General features: G+C 50.3%; 4 protein-coding genes and 2 non-coding genes across 6 annotated transcripts; 2 read left to right on the forward strand and 4 right to left on the reverse strand.

Moving 5' to 3' along the window:
• Positions 1–959: 959 nt before the first annotated feature.
• B0T23DRAFT_389445 (Polymerase/histidinol phosphatase-like protein) lies at positions 960–2,785 on the reverse strand. The gene is made up of 3 exons (XM_062837809.1): positions 2,136–2,785; positions 1,497–2,051; positions 960–1,403 (listed from the first exon to the last, which is right to left on the reverse strand). The coding sequence occupies exons 1-3, from the start codon at positions 2,295–2,297 to the stop codon at positions 1,170–1,172; spliced, it is 951 nt and encodes a 316-aa protein (XP_062688817.1). The 5' UTR covers positions 2,298–2,785; the 3' UTR covers positions 960–1,169.
• On the reverse strand, positions 2,723–2,807 carry B0T23DRAFT_t375. The gene has a single exon. It is a non-coding gene; the product is annotated as a tRNA-Arg (tRNA).
• A 296-nt stretch (positions 2,808–3,103) lies between these two features.
• On the reverse strand, positions 3,104–5,811 carry B0T23DRAFT_366619 (P-loop containing nucleoside triphosphate hydrolase protein; the record flags this gene model as incomplete). The annotated part of the gene is made up of 7 exons (XM_062836400.1): positions 3,104–3,811; positions 3,892–4,765; positions 4,817–4,889; positions 4,955–5,012; positions 5,071–5,172; positions 5,325–5,582; positions 5,692–5,811. 7 exons carry the CDS (start codon positions 5,809–5,811, stop codon positions 3,104–3,106), a joined length of 2,193 nt encoding a protein of 730 aa, XP_062688818.1.
• A 1,991-nt stretch (positions 5,812–7,802) lies between these two features.
• Positions 7,803–7,873, reverse strand: B0T23DRAFT_t374. The gene has a single exon. It is a non-coding gene; the product is annotated as a tRNA-Gly (tRNA).
• Positions 7,874–10,709: 2,836 nt separating this feature from the next.
• On the forward strand, positions 10,710–11,011 carry B0T23DRAFT_432620 (uncharacterized protein; the record flags this gene model as incomplete). Its single annotated transcript, XM_062840391.1, has 2 exons — positions 10,710–10,763; positions 10,826–11,011. 2 exons carry the CDS (start codon positions 10,710–10,712, stop codon positions 11,009–11,011), a joined length of 240 nt encoding a protein of 79 aa, XP_062688819.1.
• Positions 11,012–13,610: 2,599 nt separating this feature from the next.
• B0T23DRAFT_244840 (uncharacterized protein) lies at positions 13,611–14,206 on the forward strand. The gene has a single exon (XM_062834100.1). The coding sequence runs from the start codon at positions 13,848–13,850 to the stop codon at positions 14,169–14,171; it is 324 nt and encodes a 107-aa protein (XP_062688820.1). The 5' UTR covers positions 13,611–13,847; the 3' UTR covers positions 14,172–14,206.
• The last annotated feature ends 1,407 nt before the right edge of the window (positions 14,207–15,613 follow it).

Genomic DNA, 15,613 nt, shown 5'->3' on the forward strand with positions numbered 1-15,613 from the left:
TATTGTATTTGAAAGACTGAGAAGGTTCAGGCTGCTGTGTACTGAAGCTCTCTCTACCCTGGTTTTTTGTGGATTGGTACCGATTACATGATCCTCTAGAACGCCACATTTCTCCCCTGTTCAAGGCCGGGAGGAGTTCCCCGCTAACAGGATTGGACTGTGTTCTTATGCACGGCTGGATTTAAAAATCATGCCCGCTTCACCCAGCAGACGGGACGATGGTGAGTTCCAAACACTGAGAATGCGATTCACCTACGCTGATCGTCTTTCGTATACCAGCCAAAGCAGTTCTCATCTTGACTGAGCTTGCCTCAATTCCGAGCCGCCTCAAAACAGCTGGAAACCCAGGAAGAGGTTGTTTACTATTCGGAAGGGACCATACTTACGCAGTACACAGCCTGACGGACGGTTGCGGACAATGGATGCGATGATCATCCCGCCGTACCCACTCCCCCGTCTTGACGTTTCCTTCACTCCCTGGCGTAGATAACGTTAACTTCGTCACATGCCCCTCCCCTCTTCTCTCGAACAAATTGAACATCAGCAACAAATAGCATCGTTCCCCCAACGGCCGCGGGCTACTCTTTGCTTCAAAGTTACTGACTACAGTGTATAGAAATTGGGTTCAATTCCCTTGCATCGAAGTGATATTGAATAGTCAGCATTCCTCGGCTGCACGATCGACGTTGGTCCATTGTTGTCAGGTACCATGTCGTTCGTGTTCAAAGTGCACTCGAAACAAGTTTGGGAGATCACGCCTGGACCAACGAATGTCTCTCACTTTTAACAGCAAGCCACGATGTTCCCGCGTATCTCATTCGCTCGGAGCTAGGTACACCGCAGACCACGTAGAGAGGCAGAGAGGACGACCATGCGCGTTGGCAAGATCTGGGGCGGGAGGTCCCGAATTGGCTGCCTCAACCTGCATCAGAAACCTTCATTTGACATAGCATGTCCATCCAAAAACAAACGAGGCCGAATTGATAAGAACGAAGAATTGAGACGAGACCGTTCGGCAAACGAATGACTCTCTTTTACTGTCGACACAGAGGCGAACACGAGGCATACAGGGCTACGACTTCCGGCCTTGGCACGGGCTTGTTGGCTTATACGAAGTGACCAACATTTTCTGCCACACTGAACAATCGCAATTGTCAACCTAAGTACGTCTACTGCTCCAGCCGCAAGCTCTGGCGGAATTCGGCAATGGTCACGGCCTTGTCCCTCAACTCCGACTTGATATCCCCTGCCGTTCCGGGATGAGGAACCCTTTCCAGCGTCCAGAGTTCAGTAACTCCCAAACTCTCCAAGTAATCCAGGCCCCTTGTGTAGTTCGTAGCAACCTGTGCAATCCCATGGCTATCATCCGAAAACGTAAACTTGCCCCCCATCTTGATCCATTCCTGTTAACCCACCAAGTCGTTCGTTAGCACCCACCACCATTCAGAGTAAGAGAGCGGGAGAAAGCGAAGAAAATAAGAAAAATGCAAGCTCACCTCAGCAACCTCCCTCCCCGGATACGGCTCCTCCAGCCCCTTCCTCAAAGCACTAGTATTAACCTCCAACCAAGCCCCCGACGCCTTACACACCTCCAAGTTCCTCTTCATCCTCTCCCAAACCCCATCCCTCCACCCCTTCACTCTCTTATCCGGCTCCTCCGACAACAACCTGATCAGATCAAAGTGTCCCACCACCTTCGGTCTCGTCGCGTTCAACATCTCAAACTGCTCATCGTAGTACCTCTCCCACAGCTTCTCCTCTGAACCCCCACACGCGTCCTGCGCCTGCAGAAACATGGCTTTGTCAAAATCGATCGGAATCCCGGCCGTGTGGTGGATGGATCCGATAAAGTAGTCGACGCATGGGGCGGAAGATAAAAGGGAGGTGATCAGGGGACCGTACTCAGCCCCGCGAATCCATTCGCCTTCGAAGCCGATGAGGATGTGGATCTGCGAGGCATATTTGGCTTGGAGACGCTGGGCTTCGGCGAGGTAAGAAGCGTGGCGGGGGACGAGCTGGGCGAGAGTTGTTTGCCCTTGGTCTGGGTCGAGCTGGAGTTTTGTGAGGTAGTTTCGTTAGTTATGATGAGTTGAGTGGGATTGGGTATATGCGTGTGCACGTGCGGCTGGCTGTACCTCTTCCGGGTAGAGATCCGAGAGCTGGGTACGGGGCATGTGCTCTGTCAGACCGATGGTTCTGTAGCCGACGCTGATGGCGTGTCTGATGACTTCCTCGAGTTGGTCTTTGGCGTGTCCGGGGCAGAACTGCCCGGAGTGGGAGTGCATCGTGAACGCCATAGTTGAGAATGAGATGTGAGGTGAGGTGTGAACTGGATCGAGTTAATTCAGTCTCGGTAACAGTCGGAAAGATATATTTTGGTTGATGATATCCAAGCGAATGTTTCGGCAATCACTTCCGCGGCGGAGCAAAACAGGAAGAAATGTTTCACAAGAGGTTGCGCTTTATTGAAGTTTAGGCTGAGTTTGAAGTTCCTCGACACAGAATTGAGGAATTTCCGCATGCGTCCATCAAACCGTGACTCAACAGGACGCGCAAGATGCAACAAAAACCGTGCTTGCACCACGCACACGTTTGTAACTAAGTGGCATTCAAAGTCACGCTCTACCAACTTTCCGAAGAATAAAAATATAAAAAAAAACAGGAAAAACTCAAAACTAAGTCCGCTCAGATTGTAGGGGAAGAAAAAAGAGTAAAAATTGGACGATCCGGATGGGACTCGAACCCACAACCTCAGTCTTATCCTCCCGCATTAGGAGGACCACACGATACCATTTCGCCACCGGACCACCACTAATTGTTATTAGAAATACCAAGTCATTTTACCTATAAGGATACCGCAAGATATCCGCAGCAACAATGCCATCTACATCCTGACGAAAGAAAAACAAGACATTGAAAAGTGATGCAACTATCACATAACAAGTTTGATTCAGACAATGCCTGTTTACATGTTCTATGGTAAATTATACTTGTATCCCAGACTACCGATCCCACAGTTACTATATCTTCTCATCGAGGTACGCGGGGTTTGTGCAAACATAGATAGTTCCTTCCCTTGTTCTCAAGTCACAACCTTCCCTCCTCAGGCTCGCAGGACATCCAAAGCAGTCTTCAACCCCGCAATCTCAGCGTCCAGCCTCTCCCTCTCCCTCTTTGTAGCGGCGTCCTCTCCCGCAATCCGATCGAGCTGCGAGTCGCTCATCTTGGCCACCATATCCGACGTTAGAATTCTCAAGGGACTGTCATCCCCGTTCAGCAAGTGGTCATCAATTGCCTGCTGGCACATGACATCGACGAACCGCTTTCTGGCCACCTTGTAGTAGCTCTTGAGCGTATCGTGAATATCCTCCTTGACCTGCTCTGCGTTGCTCTTTTCTCTGACCATCTTCTTTAGCTCGGCCCTGGTGTCTACCGCCGCGCTACTCCCTTGTTCGACCCGACTCTGGCTCTCCTTCTCCAAGACAGCGACTTGCGCCTCCATCCTTTCCGTTCGAGATTTCTGCAAGTTGTCGGCGAAATAATGGTTGTATGTTGATGGACAACTCCGGAGCTCGATGCCGATAAGATAATCAGCCTTTCGAAGGGCGCGAGCGTAGGCGACAATGAGGGCATCGTGAAGCACTGATTCCCAGAGCTCATCCCGCATGCGCTCATCGACAAACACGGTGGATAGTAGTTGCTTGATGAAGCAATGAACCGTGAGAATTACGGTTCGAACATGAGCATTAGCAATAGGAGCCCACTTTCGAGCTTGTTCGCGGAAGGTGATGGGGAGCATCGAGCCGCCAAACTAGACAAAGAGTAAATAGGTCAGTACGGACTAACTTTGGACGAGGAAATACGGAAGCAAGCAGCCCTGGAGAGACATACCGTTCCGAGCTCCGGGCCTCTACTCTCCCGGTAACAATGGCCGATGTGTTCCATGATCGGATCATTCGAAGGGGGTTCACATTCAAAGTTGTCATTGGGGAAGACATTTCTGAGCTCTGGGTACGAAAGAGCGGCGGAGTGGGCTTCGTTTGCCAGCTCCTCGTACTCCAACGGTTCGGAGTCGTCGGCGTCATACCTCTTCGTCTTTTCCTTCGCAGTACTACCCTCAAAGTTGCGGAGGTGACCTTTTCTCCACATCAAGTCCGAGAAACCTTCGTTCAGACTGATGATCTTGGTGATCAGCCTGAGTTGGGGTTCTTCAGCGAAGATCGGGTTGACTCCATATCGTCCCTCTAGGGCATCTCGGGCAATGCGCTCGAATTTGGAGGCATGCTTGGTGAGGTATTCTCTCTGTGTAACAGCATCCGGTCTGGCGATCCCCATCTCCTTCTGTTTCTCAAGGCAATCAGTGAGTCTGTTCAGGACTTCAGCCTTTTGTTTTGGCAATTCTCGCTTGGCGAGGTCCATGAGCAAGGTCTGGAGCTCAGACCGGAGAGCTTCAACTCCAGTGCGGCCGATACGATTGATCTCACTCCACTGCGGCTTGAGGAAGAGCTCGCGTTCCTTCAGCTTGCACTGGTCGATAGAGAGGTCGTCTTCATCGGCACCTCTGTTGCGAACAATGAAGTAGCCCAGCTTGAGGGTGCCACTTTGCACTTGCTTAAGCAGGTTGCTAAGGACGGCTTTCTCATAGACCAAGTCAGCTTTGGTAAGAACGCCAATAGTCCGGACACCGGCTGGGTCGGCTTCCTTGGCCATTTGAAGAATGCGTTCCGTAGCCGGGTCAGAAAGACAAGGCACAACTGCTAGGACACTTCGTTCTGGTCAGAATGAAAAACTATAAGGTGGGTGGCTTTGGACATACATCGTTCTTTCATTCCGCATGTATCTCTTCACCATTCTCTCGACCATAGTTTTGTCCAGTTCAGTGGTGCCGCCTAGTTCGAAATGTTAGCAGATGTTTCCATGTGCCGCGATTCCCTAAGCCCGTGCTGTTACTTACCTGCATCGCCGGTAACCTGGAACAACCCAGGCACATCGATGACCGTAAGGTGAGGTTGCTGCATTTTCGTCAATCTACCTGGCTCAACCGCCACGGTCTGGGAAGGTTTGACTAACATCAGGACCCGAGATTTCGACCTTCAAGATGTCATCACTGAACATCGGCAGAGACATATCATCCTTGTTATCACCGGCACGAATGCCCATGACGATAGCAGCCTAGAAGCAGTCAGCAGTCAGCAATCAGTACCCCGGAGTTCCTGACACAACAACAATATCCAGATATCAAGAGGTCATGTCCTCAGGAAGGCTAGGTGCTCAAGACCAAGTCACGCTGAGAGGGGGAAATAGAATAAGCGACGAATACTCACATCCTCAATAATCATCCCCAACTCCTTCGGATCAAACTCCTCCAACTCTCTCCTAAACTCCCTCAGCTCCGCCTTCAGCTCCTCATCACAATCGTTTCTCGGCGTAATGGAGACAACAATGCTCACGACCGAGGCCCGCCGCAGCGTAATCTGCGTGGCATACCGGGTGCAGAGGCCCTGGCCTCGGGGAAAGGCGAAGCCTGTCAAAAGTTCGAGGAGCGAACTCTTGCCGGAGGATTGGCCGCCTACCACGACGATCTAAAAGGGGGGCTGGGGTTAGCTTTAATTGAGGTGATGCAGGCTCAGTTATGGAGTTGATAGAGGCATGATGATAGCGTAGCGATTGAAGGGAAATTTGAATAGTCACCTGAGATGTCTGGATGTCGATGCCAATGTCTCGAAGACGATCTTGCTTCTCGAGGTAGATGTGGTTGCCTAGACTGTCGAGACCTTGGAGGTCTTTGGTTTTGTTATACGGGGTACTCATCTTGAGAGGAATGGGAGGAGATTGTGCCGGTGCTAGTGGTGGTAATGCTTGTGATGGTAGCACTTGAGTAGTTGGTGTTTGAGTAAGCGGTCGTTGTCGAATGAAGCTTTCTTGCGTAGGTAGTGTCAGAGTAGGTGGTGATCGTGATGGTACTGCTCGCGCAGGTAGTAATGGTGGAGATCGTGATTGGGGAGATAAGGACGATGGTGATGGTGATGGTGATGGTGGTGGTGATGGTGATGGTGGTTCTGGCTGCGGAACTTTTGGTCTTTGAAGTGCAAGTTTATCAAAAATGTCCATCCGAGTTCCTCCAGATGAAATTGAGAATGACGAAGAATTTTTTCTTCAACAGCTGGAGAGTATGAGCTACAGAGTAGACCCTAAGGAGCAGAGGACGCGGGTCCCCCTCGTTACTTATCATCCAATTCTCTTTACGCGAATCGCCTCCAACCTTCTCGCCGGAGGTAGTCAGCTAACTTTTGCCTTTCCAACATGGTCGTTGTTTGCAACAAACAGGTCATTTGAGGCCCAAAGTAGCCTTCCTCTTGCCTGGTGTCGACAATACCCGATTCAGGTCTGTAGGCATCTCCATCGGGTTGCTGATGTTGACGGTACGGCACTAAGAGGCTTGGAACAAACAAATATTTGATCATCATCCCGCACGCGTAGTAGGCCTCTCCCTCCCGTGAGTCGAAAAGTCTGCTGCCGATGATAAAACGGACATGAAGGGTTTGATGTTACTGGCTGGTCGGTATCGGCGCCACCGCAAACGGAGAGTACGGGAGTCGGTAACTGTTCTCATGCTAGCAAACTCGATGCAATTTTCCTCCTCTTCTTTTTTTAATTTTTTTTTTTTTTGGGTTTTTTTTTTCCTTCTTTTTCTGTCTTTCGGGATAATGAAACCTCAAAGCCTTCCTGGTGTGGTTGCTCTCAGCAGTCATTGCTCGTTGTTGATTTGTTTGTTTGTTTGTCTGCATGGGCTCATTGATTTCACTACCCATCCCCTACCATCTCCATCTGTGCGAATCGCTCAGGTTTGCAATGAACTTTGCCGTGAGGATCTTCACGGGATGGTCTTTGAGCAGGAAATGAATTCACAGCTTGTCGACAGATGTTATCGAGAGATCATCTCAGTCGGTGGCGATTGATCAGTAGGCATGTAGGAGACCATATAGATCATTCTCTACTTTGCTGGAGCCAAACGCAGCCGTGACAGCGTCGTTGAATTCTGCTTCCCAAGTACCAAATACTGAGAGCTGTTAGAACCCGCCCCCATTTTCGGGACGACCTGACAGGCAGAGACAAGTGACTTGGATACCTCTTCTATGACGAGTCCTCCGAAAACCGAGCGGCCAGCTTACCGCTCCCCGCTGCAGACACTCAACGAATTCAGTTTCACCTCTGACTGAAAGGCCAATATAGCAAATTCGTGCAAGACTTTGAGCTTGTCTCGACTACCTTATGAAAACCCCTTCTGCCAATGTCGGCGTTGAGAGTCAACAACAGTATCTGATGAAATGTGAAGTTATTGGTACTTCTAGATTGTGTCGCAGCTGCCCCGTTGGCGCATGCGTAAAGAGGCGCTGCGGAACTTTAAGAAGGGGAGAACGCTTAAAATTCTGTGAGAGTGACTCGAGTATCAAGGATCAAGGAAGGGACCACGAGCGCTTCAAGGAGAGGGCTGATTACGCGTCGTTTGCTCTACATGGTTGAACAAGCCTGATCGTCGTTATGTTCCCGTAGCAGTGAAGGTCAAATGCGCATCACTGCAGAGCGAGCACCTCTTGGTCCAGCTTATGCAACTCAATACCACACATTAGGAAAAAAAAAAAAAAAGTATTCGGACAGGACTTAGGGAACGAGCAAAGAGCGCCTATGGAACAAAATAAGAGAAATCAAAGGCATACGAGGACGGGAAACAGAAAAAAGAAAAAAAAAAAGAGGTGAAAACTATAGTGGTAGAGGAAAGGAACAAAAAAAGGAAAAAAGATTGCGCCAGCCGCGAATCGAACGCGGGGCCCATCGATGGCAACGATGGATTTTACCACTAAACCACTGGCGCTTCTTAATAATCGATGTATGAATCCCTCTGAATCTGTGCTTATAGCATACATGCAAAGCCGCAGTTGCCGCAACAAGCCTGATACCCTCCGGGCATTGCCAACGACACTCCAAGATTGCCCAAGTTCTAGCCAGCAACTATCAAGTGTGTGAAGATTATCTCCAAACCCTTTCTCTTAAGGTTCAAGATTGACTAGCTCTAAAGGAAAACCTCGTACCTTTGTGGCGCACAAAAGCAAATCATACCTTGTACCCAAGGTCTGCAGCTTGGAAAAAAAACATGATTCTGGCTCAATCCTTCCGATATTGCCGGAAAAAAATCCCAGACATTTTTGATGAAGGTGACACAGAAAGCGAAGAAGACCTCGAAGTTGGGGCGTCATTGCGGCTATCTAGAGGTAGGCACTCTAAGTGACTGCCCATCATCTGTCACGGTAGCTCGAGCAGAACTTGGGTATCACTGCCCACTGAACATCCGGATAGTTTGACAGCGAAGGATGCGAGTCTACAGTAAGATAGAGGGTAGGATACGGTCATTAGTGATTTGTGGAAGAACAGGGGTTGTCACGGTAAGTGCCGGACTCTGGGAGAGGATTTCATACTCGGTGACTACGAGACCACTGCATCTCCACACTACCTCTAGGTATGTATGCATCACTGGTGGTAATGGACGCCGTTGACTTAACTGACTGGCGATGAGTGGTTGTTTTGTGGAGGGACTCGAGTTTGTGTGTGAATTGCCGAGTTGAAATCTGTGAAGATTGAGAAACGCTTGTCTCATTGTGAAGACTTATTCCAATGGACTGCTTAGAAGTGCACGTCAGTGAGTGATGATATCTGGTAATTACAGCTTCTCATCTGTGAGATAGACAGTTCTCTTCCCCAGTAGATTTTCATGGGAAGCTTTCCAACATGGGGAATGGTGGTTTGCGAACAATGAAGCCCATCAATCTACCACAGATCCATCACCAGACCGTGAAAGTAAAAACTGATCATCATTAATAGCGTGTGGCCTCGTAGAAGGTAGCGTCATATTATTCAGCCAGCAACTATCCACGGCTAATCTCTCCAATGGTCACCTATCATCGAATATGTTATATCGCTGTCTGGTCGTCTTGCTCCTATAGTCGAGTGAGTAAGTATCCAATATCTGATGTTTGTTGATCCGACTCTGTATGTGGTATTTCTTTCTTCCTCCCAATGTTTGCGGATCATGATATGCTTCTTCCCCGCAACAGGCATTTAGTAAAACTTGGTACGCCCAGATCTGAACTTCGAACGGTTCTGTCGTGCTTCCTTCCTCCGCAATACTAAAGTGGCATGGAGGTAGGTACCTCTAGAAATATCCGAGAGAGGAGGATGTGAGGAGGTTAGGCAGACTGCAAACTGCTAACACATCCCGCCCGACCATTGCGATATTTGCCGACACGTGGTTTTTGACATGCAGACTGGGACACTTCATTCTACCGATTGGACGACAATGTTGTTGAACGCTCTGTGGCTGTTATGTTCAAGAACAAATGGAAAACTCAACGGTTGATCATGTGAGTTGCTTTCAGTTACTAGCACCAGGGAATGTGGCGTTCAAGATAGATGGCTGCCAGAGACCCGAAGTCAATCTGAGTATAGCGGTCTGTGACCGGGTTTTTCCAACTTCCACTAGGCCTGACAGCCTAACGCTTGCACAGCAGACTCTGGGCGCGATGAGTATATTCCAGCAGGACCATGATCAGTCCAGGCAAAACGAAGCAAAGGAAAGTAGCCACAGCGGATACTAGATGGATAACGGTAACACGATAAGGAGCCGGCGGACCTCTATGATCTGTACAGTGTACGGTCTCCCATGAAAATTTTTTGGTACTAACGTCGTGTCCAGAAAGGCCAGGTGCGATTCCACAGGTACAGACGGAGGGGAAGAAGCAATATAATTGTCATCACAGCCATGTTGTATAAGGACCTCATGATGTTGTCAAGCCAATGCCGGTATGTCAAGTCCGATGTGCATTTATGCGGGCTACCTTTCTTGATGTCGAAAAGAAGATGTCAATGGCCTTTGAATGCTTCGAGTTTGACATATTTGCCTGGTGCTTTGAAAATGAAAGCTGACACGAGTTTAGCAGAGTGTTGACTGCTTCTGATGCGCGCTCCATGGTGGTGGAAAAACGGCCCCTTTTCCGGGGACAAATGGCGGGGTGCATAAGGCAATATATCGCCGCAGGGGTTAATGCGACATATCGATGCGATCTTGCATGTTGTAACTCTGGTTGTCAGGCTACTTATCCGTACCACAGGTATAGCTCACCATCAGTTTAGTCGTGGACTCGGCCTGGACCAGACGGGGAAAGGCTGAGTGCAATACTAGGTATCAAGGTTGTTTTCCCGTCACGGCAACCCAGCTAGCAGTGATATAGAGTACGCGAAGACTGTACTTCGGTAGTTACCGAGAAAGCTCAAAACTATCATGATGAACTTTCAGCTATACGTGCTGAGGACCCTGAAGGCGGATTAAGTTGGATCCGTTCGAGCCCGATTCCTTCGATCAATACCTACTGTTAGTTAGCCAAACACACCAAGTTCGTTGTATTATATTGTTTGCTTGTGAAACATTAAAGGAATTGCGTTAAATCGTCTGAGCTGTAGGTAGGGTATGCGCATTTCTCGGCAGGATTCAGTATCAACAGCAAGAAATGCCCGAAGCTAGATCATATGCCACCAAACTTTCGGATGATCAATGAGATGTCCGCTTAAGGTGCGTATTACTATCCAGAGGAAGCGCTATGTCCCCTTGAACTTAGCATCGTGATGGACAAGAGAAAACTACCTGAGACTGAAGAAACATGGCCGCGCGCTTGCGATTAGATCATGCCCAGCAAGGTGTTTATCGGAATTCTGTGCTCGGGCTGATGATTTCTCTTGAGCTAGTGGTAAGGCGGTCACTTACAAGCTCATACAGAGGCGGGGTGAGATGTTGCTTCCTAATACGGGCGTCGGAGCTGTCGATAGTCCGGAGAAGACGTTCTTGGACGTTCAAGGATCGGGTTTGCGGCAACACTTCAGCGATGTGGCGATGGAGGAAGATGCCTATTGGCTCTCCAATACCAGTATGGCAGACCGAGTACAAGGGTATCAGAGCGGTTAGCAAATCAGAATGGACACCGCAGTGTGACCGGCAAGACTCAAGGTCGTGGTTGCGATCTGGCTTGCATGTGGAGTATCGGTCCGCCGGCCGGTCGGTCGGGCATCGCAACAAGGGTTCATTCTCCATGATCCTCGTCGTCATCTTCCCGATGGCAGTGTAGTGTTAAAACGAGGCTTCCGTGGAGTCCTTCCCCGGATTTGAGTTGAATGGGCGTGTGGAAGGTGCATTGGTGGCCTGGTCTTTGGTCAGGTATTTCAAGATGGTTTCCTGGGTTTTTGGTTCAGTTAAACTTCTTCATCAACCAACTCCTTGCTCTTGAACCCTCCACTCATGAGCACCACCACAGATTGGCTGCACACGGAGAAGGGGGAGACAAAGCGAGACGTCAAGGGAATCCACATATATACTTGGCCTGAAGACAGTCTTGGTCAGTTTTCCGGATCTCGGGGCTAATAACGTCAGGGTCTTCTGGTGACTACCTAGTCAAGACACTAAAAGAAGAAGGTTCAAGAAGCTCCAGTCTGCTCTAACCGATGGGCCTGCCGCGCTACTGTTGGGGTTGCAGGTGCAAGGCGGATTGGCGGCAGGGTAGCGTCCCAAGATTGTACGTAGTCTTGTACATCCTACCGATTCGGGGTTGAAGAGGCATGGTTGACGGAAGTGTCAAAGAACGGCCCGCTCAAGTGAGTCCCGAGCTGTCATGGGCGAGATTATGGAGGCCAGCTTCTTGTCCGAAAGGTATGGCACCGCACGGCTGCAACTCGACGGCGCCTACCATGGGACATGGAGACATGTAGGTACGGCTCCACTGCATGATCTCATCCATCTCGGTTTCTTTACTGACGATGGTTTCCAAAGAGCCTAGATGGTCAAGATATTGTGGCTAGAGGTCGATAGTTTCCGTAAATCTGGTATTTTTTTCATCCACACCACAACACTGCAAGTTGCTTGCTGTGGGTATGTTTCTCTGATCTTTAAGCGGTGCGGAGGGTTTAGCGAGTTAGGAAGTGATTTGCAACACTATTGTTCAAACAAAGCATCCACAGGTGATGACGAACGTTGGAGCACGCTGATCAGTTTCTTGTGAAACGCCCACCTGAAGATATCCAGACTTGGCGCTAGCGCTTTTTGATACCGGGTGCGTCTGTGGAGAAGTACATCAGTATGTAAAGTGTTGAGCGAACTGCCGGACGGGATTGTGACGTCGTTGGTAATTGAATGGGCGTGTAGCATTAGAGGTAGATCCGACTATGGAAAGTCTCTTTCTCGCTCTTGTGTTGGTCGATATGTAGTTCGCAGAAATTGGAGAAAAAGATAGATTATGTCTGATAGTAACAGAATGGAACAGTCTGGAACAGCAGAGTTCGATCAATACACGAGGCTAGACAAATCTGTAATTTCAGGTTCCAAGGACACGTCCAGATGGGCGTTGGGACGCGCGACTCAGGCAGCCCACGTGTAATCTACAGAAGGCGTTGTTCATGTAGGGGATCCTCGTCACTAACCCAAAAGATGAGAGCAAAAATTTGGAGAGAGCTTGTGTAGGTTGAAATTGAGAGGTGGCACCGTCCATCAAACCAGAGGAAGCGGGCGATATTTGATGCAAGAGGATATTGAAGAACAGTCGTCGCCACCGCGTAAATGAAAGTGGTGTTGTGTTGATTTCGCAGCAAAGGTGCACCTGTCAGTTCAGACCACAGAAACCCAAATGCGGAGAGCATAGAGGTATCGGACAACGGGAGATAAACGAGGAAAGAATAAAGCAGGTGACTACAGCAATGCTTGAGTTACCTGATATCTTCCTCCCTCTTGCCCCTCCTGCCAGTGTTGACTACCTAGGTACCTAGATAGCCAGCAGCTACATACAACCTGGAAAGCTCGCTGATCCCGTGGTTTTCGGCCGCTATAGTACCGAGTCGCGCACCATCGTCATCGCGATAGCAGTCATCGGCAGGGGCAGAGTCGGAAGCTGGCAAGCAGCCGCTCGCCCACAAGCCGAACATGACCTACAAAAATTTCTAGGTGGCTCCCGCCAAGGCGTCATGAGTGGGCACATGTGGATACCCCGCAATACTTGGCCGGATGTGGATCGGCTTGGCAGGTCTTTTGGTTCTCGGCGCTCTCCAGGCTTTCTTCACCCACAGTTTGCCCCGAGCCTCCCCCCCAGTTCCCCAGGGGCATCCCACGATTTCCGTGACCCCAGAAAACTCCAGAAAACCCGAAAAACGCGCCGTGGAGACCCCATTCCACTGCAACCGAAAGCGTCTTTTTGCTCCACCTCACATCACACTTGACTTCAATTCCAGCCGCCAAAATCCTGCGGACAACATCCAATTCGACACCACCCAAAGGTCAGATTGATTCCCGCGAATGCGGGCGTGCATGTTTCTGGCTGCCACCCACCTCCATCACGAACCAAGGACACTTTGATACACTGACACACTGTACACCAGATTGCCGCAACCAAGGCCTCCAGCGACTTGTTTATAGTGTACACAGTAGCCGGGAGCTGGGCGAACTGGGTCGATTTCCACCCATCCGGATGAGTCTAGAGCACGCCAGCAAGTCCGGGGTCAGAGAAGCTTCCACTTCCAACAATCTAACCGCACAGCGGGCGTCCCAGCAGGTGGTGGATATCTCCAAAAGACACCCCTGCTGGGTCGTGTTCCAGCGGCACTTTTGTGTGGACAAAGCCTGTCCAGACGCCTCCATTCTTCCCCACTAAACCCACATGTTGCCCCGGAGTGGCCCGGCACAAAAACATGGAGTAAGCTAAGCGACAGGCTACAGCTACGGTACCTCGACACCTCCGCTTTTCCCCCTCACCAGAGTCGGAATGGGCGATCGCAACGGCCAGAGTCTAGTTGGTTGCCATAGCAGCAGGCACATATACCTACACTACACCTACGGTGACTACACTACAGACAGAGACGAGAACGAGTATGGCAAGGCTGGTGACAGGTACCCTCCTACGCTTGGAGGTAGCAGGGGACGGAACCGGCCTGAATGGTCAAGGCCATCCCTTTCTGTCCTCAAGACCACTCCGCGCTTCGCAGCCATTCCTACAACTTGGTGCCGAAGCAAGAGGGGAGCACTGGGGAGGGGCCGGCAGCGCTTGAGCGGCAGGGGGTTGCAGCGCCCATTCGCCATTTCGCAGTAACGCTACCATCGTTTGGCCGCACCTGAGTCTCACGTTCAATCTCCTCTCGCTTTTAGATGCCTTGTCAAGTCATTGGGAAGCGCGTCGCCTTACCGGGACTTGGGAAACAACGGATTTTATGACGGACGAGACAATGCCGTGAGGAGAAAAACGCGGAGGAAATGCGGAGAAGAGAGAACGGGAGGGGATGCGAGAAAAATACCTACCAATTAGGGCAGTAGACCCTGTCGTTCCCAAATCCTGCCATTCCTCAGCGCCATGAGACATACGCAGTAGTGACCGGTCAGCCACCAAGTCACCGAGGTTTCAGCCTACCTCTACCTACCCCCAAAACCCTCCATCTGTCCAAAGTTGGGACGAATCCATCCTCAAGGTTCATCTGAAGTCCATGACTCGCTACATTCCAGGATGGCACAGTCCCCTACGTATTCAAGTGATAGTGTCCACGAGATCAAAGAGGCAGTCGGACCATATCAGACATGTTAACCATTGTCGGGACAACGACAAGCACCATCCGGCACCCAAACCCCTCAACGCCATAGGTTGTTCGCCCCTTATACCTACTCACAGTTGAATTACCATTCGTTGCATTTTCCGCCTTGTTAGCGGCTTGGGTTGGGCAATGGTTTGCTGTGCATACACCGTTCTTTCTGGGGGGCTACCACCCTTCACTACCACCATGATGCAGACGCACACCACTTCTTTTCTCCACACGAAACCACTTCCCCAAGATCCCTGCCAGTAGGCCAACCCAGTTTGGAGAGTGCTCCGCTGTGTGGAGGGAAGATGGTCCGTATATCACCAAGTGAACCCTGAGGCAGCGGCTTCCACTTTCCCAGGAGGAATTGCACGAAACCCGCTGTCATGTTTTTTTCCCTCTCCCAATCTCCCTTCCAGCATCCTACCCAGCCTGCGCTACATCCTCTCCTGCTCTGGAGACAGATTCACGTCTCCCCAGGCTTCTCCCGTCCCGCCGCCCTGTATACATATTGCCTTCGCAATATAAGCTCGTTACCTTAGTATATTGTCTCTGCCCAGAAAGGAGGCGCGCTCACCAATTGGATCTGGTCTGGTCAGTCCTCATCGACCTCGCCGTCAACCTCACGTTGTATATGCACGCCAAGCATACATAAACTCTTGCCCAAAGTGCAACCAAGAAGCAGGAACCGCTCTCAAGAAAAATTACCGACGTCTTCCCCTGTTCGAATCCGGTCTCCTTTAGCCCTTTTGGGCTTCTCTACTCCCTCCGACTCCTGTCCACCACTATACGGCATATAGTTGGAGGCTGAAGATATAGACAGTCACCCGGTCCGGACCACAACCACGAGAGACAACAACTGCAAGACGGCGACCATCACGACTAAGTCTTACCCCTAACTGGCGGGCTCGGGAGAGCGAAGACACCACTCCCTAGTCCAGGAATCTCCTGGCCGTCCTGTCTT

Source organism: Neurospora hispaniola (genome assembly GCF_033458365.1).
Source record: "Neurospora hispaniola strain FGSC 10403 chromosome Unknown B0T23scaffold_9, whole genome shotgun sequence".
Classification (NCBI taxonomy): Eukaryota; Fungi; Ascomycota; class Sordariomycetes; order Sordariales; family Sordariaceae; genus Neurospora; species Neurospora hispaniola.

Bases quoted from the DNA above. Each gene is read 5' to 3' on its own strand.
- B0T23DRAFT_389445 (XM_062837809.1), bottom strand. From the start codon at position 2,297: ATGGCGTTCACGATGCACTCCCACTCCGGGCAGTTCTGCCCCGGACAC. The intron at 2,052-2,135 runs GTACAGCCAGCC...ACAAAACTCCAG, and splicing joins CGGATCTCTACCCGGAAGAG to CTCGACCCAGACCAAGGGCA. The intron at 1,404-1,496 runs GTGAGCTTGCAT...GTGGGTTAACAG, and splicing joins CGGGGAGGGAGGTTGCTGAG to GAATGGATCAAGATGGGGGG.
- B0T23DRAFT_244840 (XM_062834100.1), top strand. From the start codon at position 13,848: ATGGGCGATCGCAACGGCCAGAGTCTAGTTGGTTGCCATAGCAGCAGG.